Below are 15,036 nucleotides of genomic sequence, written 5' to 3' on the forward strand. Positions count from 1 at the left end.
TGTGAATGCTGGGTGAAGAGGCCTAGAGGTGTTCACAGCACAAAGAGCAGAGGAGAGAGCCTTTATCTCATTCCACATCCTGTTGCCTCATTCCAGTCTGTGTGGCTTGGACGTCCCCAGGTACAATTCCATAAGCCATGAAGCTGAAGCTAAATGAGGTATCAGAGAATGTCCAGGGGCTGGAGTGTGAATGACCCACCTCAAATTTCTTATAGAACCCTGGGCACAGAAAACCATTGCGATGTGGTGAAGATAATACATTAGAGCTCTGGAAAACATAAACTGCCCCAAACAGGGAGGTCTCATCTAGCTGGACCCAGAAGTCCTTGTGCCTCCAGGGGAAGTATAAAGAAGGGTCAGTCAGAAGTTACTGGTATTTGGGCAGCCACAGAAAGTGCACAATCTAGGATGGTCTGACCTGACAAGATGGGCCAGCCCACAGCTTTCAGGCTTGTAGAGCACTGTGCTGACCCTGGAGACAGGCCATTCTGAGTTCAAATTCCACCTGTATTGCTTCCTCACTATATAACCCAGGGAAAGTGACACAGCCTCTCTGAGCCAGTTTCCTCATTGGTAAAATGGAGATAATATGGTACTTATCTCATGAGTTTGTTGGGTGAGGTTTCCCAAGGGAGGTTCCACCCTGGGGCACCATTCCTGGTTGGTTTCAAGGCATGTCTTAGTTACCGCCCCAAGTATTACCATGGGTCCACACAGTGTAGCCCCCAGATCATCTTACCTAAAATTTGGCTCCTGTGTTCCCCAAAAGATTAATCCCCTGTCCGACTTTTTGGATCTCACCTTGACTCCAAAGCTGAAAACCACTGTTTTCTCCTCCCAACCTGATACCTCCACACATATCCATCCAATTATCAAATCCTGTGATTGCTTTTTCAGCCATGTATACTTAGACAAGTCACTTAACCTCTCTCAGCCTCCATGTCATCACCTATGGCTTGAGGAGTAGGTGCTTAAGCCATGGCTTTCAAATTTCTTACACCATGGAACTCTCTCCAGACAGACCCTTATGAGGAAATCCAAAATCTAAAAAAAACCAGAGATTCTGGGTCTAAGGTAAGACCCAGAAATATGTAGTTTTTACATCTTCCCACATGATCCCGATGTGCAGCTAGCTTTGGGACCCATTGGTGAATTCTTAGACATGACAGGTTCTCAACCAATATTCGTGAACAATATTTGAACAAGGCACTAGCGTTCATGTACCAGTTCATGCCAATCTGAACCTATTTTTTCTTTTTAACTTAGGATACAGGTATGTAATCCTTCTACTTTCTGGGCTGCCTAATGCTAGGTGAAATTCTTCTCTTTATGATAAAGGCTGTCTATACAATTTCAGTTCCAAAATCCCAGCCAGGGCCCTTCCCCATGCAGATGTGATACCGTTGTGGGTTCCCATCTGTGGTCAAACTGCTGGCCCACAGTGAAGTCCAACCAGCCAGCTTCAGTCCCTTCATGGTCCTTTAGAACCAAGGTTGTTTAGGTCCTTTAGAGTGATAATAACTGAAGAGATCCAGAAGGAAATGGGTCAGAAAGGAAATGGGAAGAAAGGATAAAGGACATGATGCTTGGTTACCATAGAAGCACAACAGAAAGGATGGGGCATGGCCAGCAGAGATGTTAATTCTCCATATTGACTGGAGCTTCCTGAACTGTTGGTAACTGCTGGTCTTTCTCACAGGCTCAATAGTATTTATCCCCCATCAGATAGCACACAGGGTCAAGTTTAATCACCCCCCTACCATAGAGATGGGACTGGGGTTCTCAGAGAAAGAACACTCAATGAATTTGAATTGTTCTTACTCTTGAGGTCAGTATCAATGTCAGAGTTTCTGAAAATTTCCAGGTAGAATTTCTGAAAAAAAAATTTTAAATTTAGGTTGATATCCAAAAATATCTGGAGAATTCATAGACATAAAGAGAGTCAAACATGATTTGGCTAGATACTAAGAGCTTAATAATGTTTATAGCAAGTCCCAGAATTATCCTTTGTTTCTAAATCTATTCTACAGGACAGTGACATTTTATACAAGACCAGAGGTTGGCGAGAAAGTTGGTTCTGCACCTAGCTTCATACTATAAAATTCAAGGCTTAGTAAATGAAACACCCCACTGAGGGGCACACTCCCTTTTACTTACTAATAATCTCTAAGAAATGAACATGTTTTCCTTCAAAATATTTTTTAATAACTTCACTCTGTTTTAAAATAAAGATATAGTTAAAGATAACTGTAAGGCTCTCTGGCGAAACTTAATTTTCAAATATCCATTGCCATTGTTTTTAATCAAAAATATATGTGAAAACAAAGACTGCATATGTACCAATTGTCAATCTGTCAACCAATTGTCATAGGAATACTACTCAAAGTGTGGTCAATGACCAATAATAATGAACATCACCTTAGAGTTTATCCGAAATGCAAACTCATGGCTTGCCCTGAGACCTAACAGAGTCGGAACATATGGGACCAGGGCCCAGTCATCTCTTTGAACAAGTTTTCGTGGAAATTCTGATGCTTACTGAACTTTAAAAATAACTGCCTTATTGTTTGTAAACATTTTACAACATATACATGTTTCAAATCATCACATTGTACAACTTAAAGTTATGCATTGTTATTTGTTCATTGTATCTTAGTAAAGCTGGGGATAAAAAGAACTGCTATAGAATTTGATGGGAAAAAAATCAAGGCAGAGAAAACATGTAAATGGAGTAAATGAGGCAAAATCTTAATTATTGAATCTCGATAGTGGTTGTGTGTAGTTCTTTGTATTCTCCTCTCTGTTTTGTTTTAAACTTTTTGCAATAAAAAATATAAACAACTATTCATCTTTTCCTTAAAAATAACCAAAGAAATCTCTGAACAATTATTTATTAAGTGTCTGGAATATGCTTAAAGTTGTCCTAGGGGCTCATGACTGAGGCAGAACAGCGTAGCTAAGTACATCCTCAATCTGCTTTAAAAATGAAAGTTTGCTGGGGTGCCTGGGTGGCTCAGTCAGTAGAGCATCTGACTTAAGCTCAGGTCATGATCTCACAGTTCATGAGTTCGAGCCCCGTGTTGGGCTCTGTGCTGACAGCTTGGAGCCTGGAACCTGCTTCAGATTCTGTGTCTCCCTTTCTCTCTGCCCCTTCTCTGCTTGCTCTCTCTCTCTCTCAAAAATAAATAAACATTAAAAAAAATTTTTTAATGAAAGTTTGCATGTATCCTTACCTGCCATGGCTATTAACAAAAGGTCCATTTTTACCCATGATCTAGACTGGTTATTTTTAAGTGGTCCTTTTTCTTTTAAACCATGAAGTCTTTTGCTCAGCAAGCTCTTAGGAGGAAACCCAAAATGTCAGATAGAATGGAGCTTCTAGGTGGAGCGGTGTGTGTGTGTGTGTGTGTGTGTGTGTGCGTGTGTGTGTGTGTGTGTGTGTGCATGCACATGCATGTGTATGTGTGCATGTGTGTATGAATGCACATACACACTGGGAGTTGCAGCTCAGAGGTAAGCCCTGCCTGCTACCTCTCCCTCCTATTAGGGCTCCTGAAGAGGCACTGAGAAACCCTAGGTTTCCAGACAATTGACTGAGATGCCCAAACTGACCGTGTGTAAGACAACTCTTCTTTTCCATTTGAGCAAAGAAATGTGGCCTGCCCATGATCTGTGCCTCTGGTCCTAAATGTTTGGCCTTGTTAAAGAAATGAATGAGACTGGCTGAGCACATCATAACCTCCACAACTCCCTTTGCCAACAGATATTGATTTTGCCACCCGCAAGATCGCACTACGTCTGACTCAGACAAAGATCATTGATCAAAACGGCGATAACTTCAAGACAAAAACCAACAGCACGTTCCGCAACTATGACCTGGATTTCACCGTTGGAGTGGAGTTTGAGGAACACACAAAGGGCCTGGACAATCGGACTGTTAAGGTGAGGACCTGGCCTGGCAGTTTCTACTCATATACTCTGTGTGCAGGAGCTGGCTATCTGCCTTCACAATGAAAATATGACAGAAACAACCTGGGAGGGATCAGGAGAGGGGACCAGAGTGGACTTAATGATGCTGGCAATTAGCAATTATTGGAAGTTCAGCAGGAAGAGGCAAGCTGCCTTCTACACTAAGTTTATAAGGAAAGGAGAGATGAAAAGACTGCCGACCTCTCTAGGATCTGGGTTAGGAGGCCAGCTCCTATGCCGACATGGGTCTGGCCAAGAAGGTGGAATATTGTAGGGAGTGACAGTGATTTCACAAGCTGGGTAGCACAGCTTCATCCCAGGGGCAACCCTACTCAGCACCAGCCAAGCATTGCCATGGAGCCCTGGGGCCTTATGTTGCTAGATTTCATTTTTCTTTTCAAGAGATGCTGAGAATTCATGTTTTTATATGAAATACCTCAATATTGGAGGATCCCAACTGATGTAAATTTTTTTAAGAAGAATAAAGTGCTGGGGCACCTGGGTGGCTCAGTCAGTTAGGCATCTGACTTTGGCTCATGTCATGATCTCACAGTTCATGAGTTCGAGCCCCACATCGGGCTCTGGGCTGACAGCTCAGAGCCTGGAGCCTGCTTCAGATTCTGTGTCTCCCTCTCTCTCTGCCCCACCCCTTCTTGCTCTCTGTCTCTCAAAACTGAATAAACTTTAAAAAAAATTTCAAAAAGAGAAAAAGAAAAAGAAAGTGCTAATCAAAAAAAGTCAGTAGACTAAATGAAGTCAGGGTTTCCCCAGTCCTGGTATTTGGAGGAATCTTCTGTCTCAGCATCACCTTAACTCACAGGACATCACTGAGGAAAGCCTCCATTTATCAGAAGGCCAGACTTCCAGCCACTGGAACTGCTTGGGTATAGGTAGGACCTTGGTAGTGAGCAGACAACTCTGAGTGCGTAAGTCGAGAGTTATCTCAAAGCCTGAGAACTGGACGTTGCAGAGGAGATAGGTCCTCGCCCAGAAGAGCTTTTTGTAAATAAGGTAGAGAAGGGTAGCAACAGGGGGAAGTGGGGAGGAAGGGGGGAAGGCGAGGTAACAGCAGGCCCCCCTCTCCTCTTGCAACCCCATGTGGAATCATAACGCAGTGTGCAATCTCCACGGTGCCCACACTCATAGTAAGTGCACCTGTCTTTGGTTATCCAAATCCAATTACACCTGGTCAGTCCCCACAAGTAGGAGTGGGGAGAAATGCATCTCAGTCATATTTAAGGATTCTCCCATTCCAATCTTAGCATCGTGCAAGAACCTCATGGATGATACAATCCAGGAAACTTCCGGGGGTATCATTTAGCATGGTTGCCACAGACCACTCACGGTCCAGGCCCATGCAGTTTATACCACGGTGGGCAGCTTAAATATTTATAGCACCCACTCCCCCCATGCCAATGTAGACACCAGGACCTCTGCCCTGGCTCCCAAAGTGAGGGCGGGCAGGGCTGAGTATCATGTCCACCGGTATTTGTGCCCTCAACCCCCAGCAGTGGGCCATCCCCTTAGAGTGTCTCAGGAAAGCAGAATCCTCCACCCTGCCCTTCCCCTTTCACCATAAGCCCTACTCTCTACAGAGTCCCACTTTTCTCTGGTGCATCCAGGAGCGCCTTCAAAGTCACGGGTCTCAACCCTCCCCCAAAGCCAGGGACATGAGGTCTGTCTGCTCTCCTGGGTGGGGAGAAAAAGCTGTCATCATTCTTTGGTGATGAGTCTGAAGCCAAGAGAGCAGGACACATTTTATTTCTCAATCAAGTTGTCCTGCAGCATTGATAATCTCAGCCATCAAGTCAAGGTTGAATTATATTTAGTGCTCCTTGCTAAAGAAAAGTGGGAAATGAAAAGCACTTTGGAAATGCTTCCATCAGAGCAATCTTGGCATAAGAGCCTGAGCTTCCGGTCTCTGGAACAGCCCCTTGTAGAATCCCTCCCCGAAGGGTTGATGGATCGACAAGCCTTCTCTGAACTATGTGGCTAGAAGGCCAATTCCTCAGACACCAGAACCAAAAGGAAATTTGTGGTCTGGATTTTTGCATCACTCTGCTGTTCCAGCCTGATCTGTTCACAATGATTCATTTTCCCTCACCTTTCCATTCTGGGTTTGGGCTATTGAAAAGCAACCCTGTTGTCTCTGACTGGCTTTTCCATCACCTTTGATAGTCGAGAACTCACTCTTCCTGAAATCAGTCACATACGTGCAACCTTCCTGACCCTTAAAGGATTCCGTCTCTTAACACCTGTTCTTCTTGTGCCTCTTCTTCCATTCTCGTCCCTCTGGGCTCCCTCTGGGAGCCCCATCTGTTCCCCAGGATCAGGTCTTAGCCCTGCATGGAGAAAGAATCCCCCTTCCCACTTTTTGTCTCTGTTCTGCCCAAAACAAAAAGTTGGGGCTTACACACACACACACACACACACTCAGAGGAGACTGGTGGGGGCTGAGAAGTGCCCAGGACAGAATGTGCCCAGTCTCCTCCAGCAAAGGACTGTTCACATGAGAATTGCACAGAGAGCAGATGCCCTTGGAACTACCTACTCACTGTAACTTGACTGGATTCCTTCAGCTGGAAAGGGACTACAGGGAGCAAGTGAGTCTACCTCTCTGCTGAATTTCTGTCTTCCACAGGTGGTGGCATGTGTGAGTGCACACAAAGCTGTGTGTCTATGTGCATGTGTGCACATGTGCATGTATGTGCCCCAGTATGCACGGGTGCATATATGTATATGTGTGCATGTGTATGAGTGTGTGTGTGTCTGTGTGTGTGCATGTATCTGTGTGTATATATGTTGCTGTAGCACTCATGCTCTTATGCTCCAGGGCTCTACTTCTCAACAACTTGGTCACCCTCAGGAACCCCTCTGAGAATCTCCCCATTGGGCAGTTTGGGGGAGAGATGTGTGTAGGGTGGGGTTGTAGCAGAGGCACAATAGAGCCCTAAAGTGCCCAGGTCTATGCCAGAACAGGAACAGTGACACCACTTTGATCATGGGGTCGAATCTTTGAGGGACCCAGGGATCATCTTCTTCCTTCCTATGGGTCACGTGGGTCACTTCCTATTCTGATTTGTTTCTAAGAGAATTTAAAGCACCTTTCAAAAAGGTGCAAACAAGCAAATAAGCTTGCAAACAAGCAAACAAGCAAAAAAAAAAAAATACACAAGCTGCCCAGAATAAAAGTACATTAAAAAGAAGTAATTAATAATCTTATAATGGAATAGCATATGGGCATAGAAAGGAATAAAGTACTGATACCTGCTGCAACTTGGATGAACTTGGAAAACATTCTGCCAAGTGAGAGAAGTCAGACACAGAAGGCCACTTGTCATATGACTTATATAAAATGTCCATGATAGGCAAACCTGTAGACACAGAAAGTGGTTGCCAGGGGCAGAGGGAGTGGGTAGCAGTGACTAATTCGTGCAGGACTTCTTTGGAGGACAATGAGAATATTCTGGATTTAGATAGTGGTGATGGTTTTACAACCCTGTGAATATACTAAAAATGACTGAATCATATACTTTAAAAGGGAGGGTAAATTGTATGGGAATTATATCTCAATTAGGGGCGCCTGGGTGGCGCAGTCGGTTAAGCGTCCGACTTCAGCCAGGTCACGATCTCGCGGTCCGTGAGTTCGAGCCCCGCGTCAGGCTCCGGGCTGATGGCTCGGAGCCTGGAGCCTGTTTCCGATTCTGTGTCTCCCTCTCTCTCTGCCCCTCCCCCGTTCATGCTCTGTCTCTCTCTGTCCCAAAAATAAATAAAAAACGTTGAAAAAAAAAACAATAAGTAGTTGGAGGCAGACAGTAAGGGCAGGGGAACGCAGACACAGATGATGGCAGTTAGAACAAATAATGCCATTGTGATTATTATGCGCCAGAGCCCAGGGGAAACACACGAGGTCCCCACTTCAGGGATCGCCGGAGGGGACAGTGGGCACTGCCAGAATAACTCTTCCATGAGGGCAGGTGCACTGGGAGAGTTTAAACCTGTTAATAGTCCCCTTTAATGTTCTTAATTTAAAGAGCTGTTATTTTCCTTTAAAAAAAAAAAAAACTTCCTTGGGGACTGATTCAAATTTACAGAAAAGTTGCACGAAAGTAGCAAAGAACATCTGTATACCCTCTGCTGAGAATTACCTAACTGTTAACATTTTTGCCCCATTTGCTTTATCTTTTGTACATGTTCTCTTGCCATTATATAAATATATTTTTCTGAACAGTTTGATATGTTACCCCTAAATAATTGAGTGTTTCCTATGAATTGGGATATTCTTTTATGTAATCACAGTATAGTTGTCAACTTCTGCAAATTTAACATTGATACAGGACCATATCTAATTTCCCATACAGGGCTGTTTTTAATGATGTTAACTTTGAACACTGAGATAGGGGAAATTGCAGTGGGGGCCCAGTTTCCTTAATTCACTGCAAACACATTTTCTTCACCCTCTAGCTCACAAGCAATGATTTTCCTCACTAGTATCCATTTCCTCAGCCTCAAGATCTTTTAAGATAGTTGGGCATCTTTTAAAACCTCCTCTGATGTGGGGATGAGGGACACCAGCTAAAAGCAAGTTGAAGTGTGGAATTTTAGTTCATTTAACCATTCTCTCCTCTCTTCTTGTTGTCTGTTTCATGTAGGAAACATGTAGGTGCTACCATTAATTGTAGATATTGCCATTGGTAATGGATTTACTTAGGGTCAGAGTAACTGTTAATCTTGCTGCCTACTAAGATTTATCAACAGAAAATATTAGGACAGGCCCTCATGCACCAACATTTTTCTTTTTTGTTCCTTCTATGTGTTTGCCAAGCGCCTACTACATGCCAGGCCTGGGTCATTGCATTGACCCCTTTTTGCCCTGAAAGATCTCACAGCCTCCTGAGGAGGCAGACAAGTAGATGGACAGTTACCATCCAGTGTCCATATTGATGGTCCCATGGGTGCACTCCTGGGGTACCAGAGAAACCAAGGCAAGGAGGTGGGTAGGCTGAGTCATTGCCAAGAACCATCATCAATGAAGAATACATACGCTCATTTATTCCCCCACGTGGATTTACCTCAAGATTCCATTTCGACAAAATTCCTCAATCACAGATTCATTTAACACTGCTTACCAGGCACCTTCTCTGGCTGGTGACTGTGCCGAGTCTGGGGTTGCAGGACTGAACAGCTGGCATAGCCTCTTCCTTCATGGAGCTTATTGTCAATTGGGGGCAACAGATACTTGTTCAGTGAGCATGTATTAGGTGTCCATTAGGTGTAAGGCAATGTGGGATGGGGGAGGCAGGGTTAGAAGACAAGGTCTTTGCCCAAATAGAAGACATTTTGAGTCGTTTCTCGTCCTTTTGGGAGGGAACTTAGTCGCAAGACTGATGATGAGCAACAACAAATGAGTATCCCCTTCTCATCTACTTGGGAGAGAATTCTGGAATATTCCAGACAACATCTCCCTCCCAGAAGGGCAAAGGGAACACCCTGTGAATTAAGCTTCTCCAAGACATTCAAAGATGTGAGGCTTAGGATGGCCCCAAAGGAGGAGACATTTTCTTTAGAAAACATAGGGAATTTTATCATTACATTGATTTAGGGAATATTAATACATGCAGATGGTTTTTTAAAAAGTAAAAAGTAAAAAGTGAAATTTCCTTCCCATCCTGGCCCCCAGCCTCTCAGTTCCTTCCCAGGGACAAATACTACTAAGGGTTCTTTTACTTCCTTGAAGAGATTGTGTGCAAACATATGCAGGCATGCACCCACCCCCCTTGTTTTATGCACATGGCCCTGCTCTTTGCTTTCTTGACTTAACTGTGCACTATGGAGACTGCCCTCCTCCATAAGTAGAGAGCTGCCTCCTCCTTTCAAGGGCTGCACAGCATGGATGAACCGCACATATTTAACCAGCCACCCACTGACAGAATTGATGAGGCTTCCAGACATTTGCTGTAACAAACAACACTGCATTGTGTTGAGGAGTAAAATGAGGAGGAATAAAATTGTACATTAAATATATAATATGGTCAAGGTCAAATATTTTAGAAATAGGTAGACTGAACAATCTGTAGAAAGAAAATCTGTACCAAAAAATAGACCTAAATGTGCAAAGGACAGTGACTAAATAAACACAGGTCAGTTTGTCACCAACTAGGCTTGCAAGATAGAAAAGTAAACGTCTAGTCCTTGGCATATTATTGCTCATAGAGGTGTACTACTGATTGTACATACTTAGAAGAAAACCAGCTGGCATCAGGGCCATCCCTGAGAAAGGACAGTACCGACACAAAACCACTGCCTGCATGGGAGTGACATCATTCTCTCAGGAGGTGCATGTGCAGTCCTAATCTGAGCTCAGAGGTGGGTGGCCCTAGAGAACCACCTAGGGCTGGTACGAATCGTCCTGAGGCAGGTACCAGGAGAAGTAAAAGGGAAACAGAGGGCAGAGGAGTTGGGGGGTGTAAAATTTATAAGTGTGTGCACAGGAGTTTTTTGTTTCTTTTTTTTTTTTTTTTTTTTTTTTTTGAGAGGGAGACAGAACGTGAGCAGGGGAGGGGCAGAGAGAGAGGGAAGAGAATTCCAAGCAGACTCCACACTGTCAGCACAGAGCCTGACGCAGGGCTCGAACTCATGAACTGTGAGATCATGGCCTGAGTGGAAATCAAGAGTTGGACGCTCAGCCAATTGAGCGACCCAGGCACCCCATGCACAGGAGTTTGAGCCTCTTGGAATTCAGCAGGTTTATGGCTTCTCCAACCTACTGGTCTGCTCAGCCTGGCTGTCCTACATGAGCTCTGAATCTCTGCTGCTGCTCCTGTTTTACTAACCAGTCTGCATTGCTTCCTGGAGGAAACCCAGGACCAGGGGAAGGTCCACCCTCCTGCTTCTGGATGATGAGAATGGCACTGAAGCCATCTGTTGTGGCCCCTGCTAGTTAGGTAGCTTCTCTGCATGTATTATTGCCCTACAACAGGCAGTCCTCACAATGTAGCTTCTGTAGGAAAATTCCCAGAAGCAGAATTTCTAGGTCAAGGAGTATACACAATGCCATATTCCAAAAGGTAATATAAAATTGCCCTGCAAAAGGACTCATACCAATTTCTATACCCACCAGCCGTTTACGGAGGTGCCTGCTTCTCTACACTTCCTCCAACTCAGTGTGTTATCAGACCCTTTGATCTTTGACCATATGATGAATTGTATCTGAAAAAAACACCAGCCTTAATTTGCATTTCTCCTATTATGAGTAGGTTTGAATATGTTTTCTTATGGGTACAAGCCATCTGCTGGTTTGTTTTTTTTCTCCTTGTAAGCTGTTGGCTGCATCCTTTTTAAAATTTCCTATTAGGTGAATGATCTTTTTCTTATTGATTTACAGGAGCCCTTTATATATAAAGAAGTCAGGTCTTTGATATGTGTTACAATTATTTTTCCCAGTTTGTTACTCATCTGTTGACATTACGCTATTTTCCCCTTCCACAAAGTTTACATCCTTACATAGTCAAATGCATCATCTTTTCCCCCACTGATTTGAAATGCTATCTTCACAGTATGGTAAAATGAGAGAGTAGAATTCTTTAAAAGAGAACCAGCTCCAATAAGCCAGTTTGGTGGGAATGGTGGGTATATGTGGAAAGTGAGTCTGGCAGATCTTGGCTTGGCAGAAGCTGAGGGCTCTGCCCTGTGGGCAAGCGGGAGGCTGGCTATGGCCGCGGGAAGTGCAGCTGCGGGTTTAGGCTTGCTCGGTCCCCATCAAGACCATACATTTGATTCGCCTGGGAACCTGTCATTGCAGACGCTGATCACCTGGGAAGGCGATGTCCTGGTATGCGTGCAGAAGGGGGAGAAGGAGAACCGCGGCTGGAGGCAGTGGGTTGAGGGGGACAAGCTGCACCTGGTAAGTCCCGGGGTCTGCCCGGCTCCCTTCCACACACTTCCACACATGACAGGTTCACCTCGCCAGGTGCTTTGACAAGAAAAACGGCCCTGCACTCCTCCCCTGAGCTCCAGCCAAATGTGTGTGGTCATATAGTCAGAAAGCCATTCCCATCTGGCTCAGGGGACTCCAGGAAGAAATCTATATCGCTGTTTGTGTGAGCGGCTGCAATTAAAGTGAAAGTTCAAAATGCTGAGTTAGGAAGCCGAGATCCAGGGAGAAATGCAGGGAACCTGCTAAAGACCAGCTAAAGAGAAATGGGAGGCACAGAATTAAGACGCCCCAAGGGAGGGGAAGTCCAGGCCTCACCATTATGTGAGCCAGGGAAGAAGAGTGGTGGGAGTAGGGTGGACAGGGGCAGGTGGGCTTGGGAAACCATCTCACAGACCACAGGCATTACCCTCTCATCATCAGGTGTGCCCACCTGGTCCTGAACTATTTTAGGTAAACTTGGTATTAGAACAGAGCAGTAGGAACAATTGCTGATCTCCTGAAATGAATTATGTGTCTAGATAGCTTAATTTTTCAGTCTTCAACCTTCAAGGAAATTTATGCATCCGGCATTCACGTAGGGGAAAATCTTTCACTGCTTTACACATTCAGTCACTCATTTGTCACATGGCTCTTCATTCATTCAATCGTTCGTCACCTGTGGAGTCAAGCGGGTGCCTGGCTCCAGTGTCGGTATTCAGGTCACCATGGTGCCCTTCACAGGCGGGCTCTGCCTCACCTGAGATCTTTATTTTGGAGGCAGTGTCAACTGGTGATAAATGGGAGGCATTCACCGTGTTTTCCGTTGATGGTTTTCCCTACCTGCTCTGGTTTGGATGATGGATTTTTTTAATTGTAGTACAATCCCCAATGGTCCCTGTGGCTAAGACAATGGATTCATTGTCGACTGCAATGATTTTGTGGCCGTCCCCACACTCATATTTTTCCCTCCTCCCTCAAGGAGTCATGAGGTGAGGATAAGGCCTGGGGGTTCCCTCTGTCTAGATGAAAAGCAGCATCTTGTCTGCATAGGCAGGCCTGGGGGGAGCCCTTCTGCAGCCCATGCCCTGTCCTTGCCTGTGATGTCGCCAACCCACATTCTAATCCCCAGAGGCCAGAAAGCCCCCAGGATGGAGTGACACCCCACCAGCCAGCATATTCCCAGGCCCTTGCCTTCCAAATGCTTTTCCCCACTAGATCCCTTCCTTCTTTGTGGCTTCACTGCCTTTTATAAATTAGGAGATGTTGCTTTAATCACGGGAGTAGGAAAAATCCCGCCCAAGAGGGTAATTTCTTTGCATTTTTCATTTTTATAGTTGTTCAAGCTCAATTCAAGTGTCAAAATCAAATTACTGCTACCTGCAGGGCATGCCAGCTGATTGGGTCTATGAGATGCACTTTGCCCAGAATGACTAAGTGTCCTCTTTATTCCAGCTTCCCCCACCACCCCAACTCCCAGACACCAAGAGGCGGGGGCAGGGGGAGGTGCGGGCATAGGAAGGCCTGGCTTGCTAGTCACTTCACCCACTTTCTAACCTTGCAGGAGCTGACCTGCGGTGACCAGGTGTGCCATCAAGTGTTCAAGAAGAAGTAATGGCCCACGAGGGGGCCTGCTGAACACGTGCTCCACACTTCCTACATGAGTTCTCTGTGGGCTTAGGGAAGCAGCCATGGGGACCCTCCCCTCCTAACAGAGCCCAGTAAGGCATCTGGATGGGTTTTAAAACAGAATGAGTGTGTTAACAGTTGACAAACATATACTTCCTTCGTTGAAACCTGGCATTAAATGAAAAAACAAAAATCACTCCCATACTTTGAAACCCTTTATATCTATCTCCCTTTATTTCTAGAACTCTCAGTTTTATCCACAGGCAAAAGTGTGATTGCCCACATGGTGGTTTTCTGTGTAGCTTTTGTTGTGGTAGTTGTTGTTTATTTTTTGGTTTCATTTTATTTGTTTTTTGTTAATTTGTTTGGGGGAATTACTTTACTCAGAAACATTCTCTGGCTAACATCAGCATCCCCTACTAATTCTTGAACATTGCCCTTTGTGATTCATTCCTTTGGATAGTACATTCATTTCTCCAAGATTCTCTATTTTAAGAATGCAGATGGCTTCCAGTTTGTACTTTGCCTTCAGCAACATGGGCCCAGCTACTTCTAAGGGCCTCTGCAGATCTTCAGTACCAGCTGCTCTTGGCCCAGGACAGCCCTCTGCCCTTCATCTATGGGCAAAATGGCACCCCTGCAGAGGACTTGCTAAGCACTTCCAGGAAGCCTGAGTTCAAGTTTTGCTTCTCCACTTCTTAGCTAGGTAACCATGGGAACTTCATTGACTTTTCTTTTTTTTTTTTTTTGAAGTTTATATCTTTATTTTGAGAGAGAGAGAGAGAGAGAGAGAGAGAGAGAGAGATGGGAGGGGTAGAGAGAGAGGGAGAGAGAGAGAATCCCAAGTAGGTTCCACATTGTCAGCACGGAGCCCAGTATGGGGCCCAAACTCATGAACCATGAGATTGTGACCCGAGCTGAAACCAAGAGTCAGATGCTTAACTGACTAAGCCACCAAGGAGCCCCTCATTGGCCTTTCTATCCATGTTTTTCTCTTCTATAAAATGGAGAAGACAAAATAGCATCTCCTCCATGGGGTTAATGTGAGCATTAAGCAAGCTATTACATACAGAGTGCTTGGAATGGAACCTGATACATGGTAAGAATGAAGTTCCTGCTATCTCTGATCATTATTTAGAGCTATTCCCTCCACATCCCAGGGGCCCAGATGAGTGGATACTAAGTAGGGATGGCTTGGTACCCCCAAGGCCTCCTGGTACTTCCAGAACATTAGGTTTGTTACTCTGAGCTGAATTGTATTTTCCTGCTGGATGTACCAATGGAATAGTGCACCTGGAACAGCATGGTAGTCAATAGGAAGAGATTTATGGTGGATCATTCATGGGATCCTGAGAAGGCCCCATAGCTCAAAGCCATTTTCCTCCCCATTTTGTAGCAGGGCCTAGAATCCCACCATTAGGTAAGCATTATCTTCGAAAAGCAGGTTTATCCCCAGAGCAGTAGCACGTGGTGTTGGCACACTCGGGTGTGACTTGAATGAACAGAACATTCATCGATCCTGAGCA

The 15,036-nt window shown here is 44.9% G+C and overlaps 1 protein-coding gene across 2 annotated transcripts in view; it reads left to right on the top strand.

Moving 5' to 3' along the window:
• Positions 1-13,712, top strand: part of RBP2 (retinol binding protein 2) — a 63,442-nt gene extending 49,730 nt beyond the window's left edge. For both annotated transcript variants that reach the window (XM_042955145.1, XM_042955144.1), the window contains 3 exons: positions 3,764-3,942; positions 11,771-11,872; positions 13,446-13,712. In XM_042955145.1, coding sequence (XP_042811079.1) covers positions 3,764-3,942; positions 11,771-11,872; positions 13,446-13,496 — 332 coding nt within the window. In that variant the 3' untranslated portion in view covers positions 13,497-13,712. The remainder of the gene's footprint in view (positions 1-3,763; positions 3,943-11,770; positions 11,873-13,445) is intronic.
• The last annotated feature ends 1,324 nt before the right edge of the window (positions 13,713-15,036 follow it).

This window comes from Panthera leo, chromosome C2 (assembly GCF_018350215.1).
Source record: "Panthera leo isolate Ple1 chromosome C2, P.leo_Ple1_pat1.1, whole genome shotgun sequence".
Classification (NCBI taxonomy): domain Eukaryota; kingdom Metazoa; phylum Chordata; class Mammalia; order Carnivora; family Felidae; genus Panthera; species Panthera leo.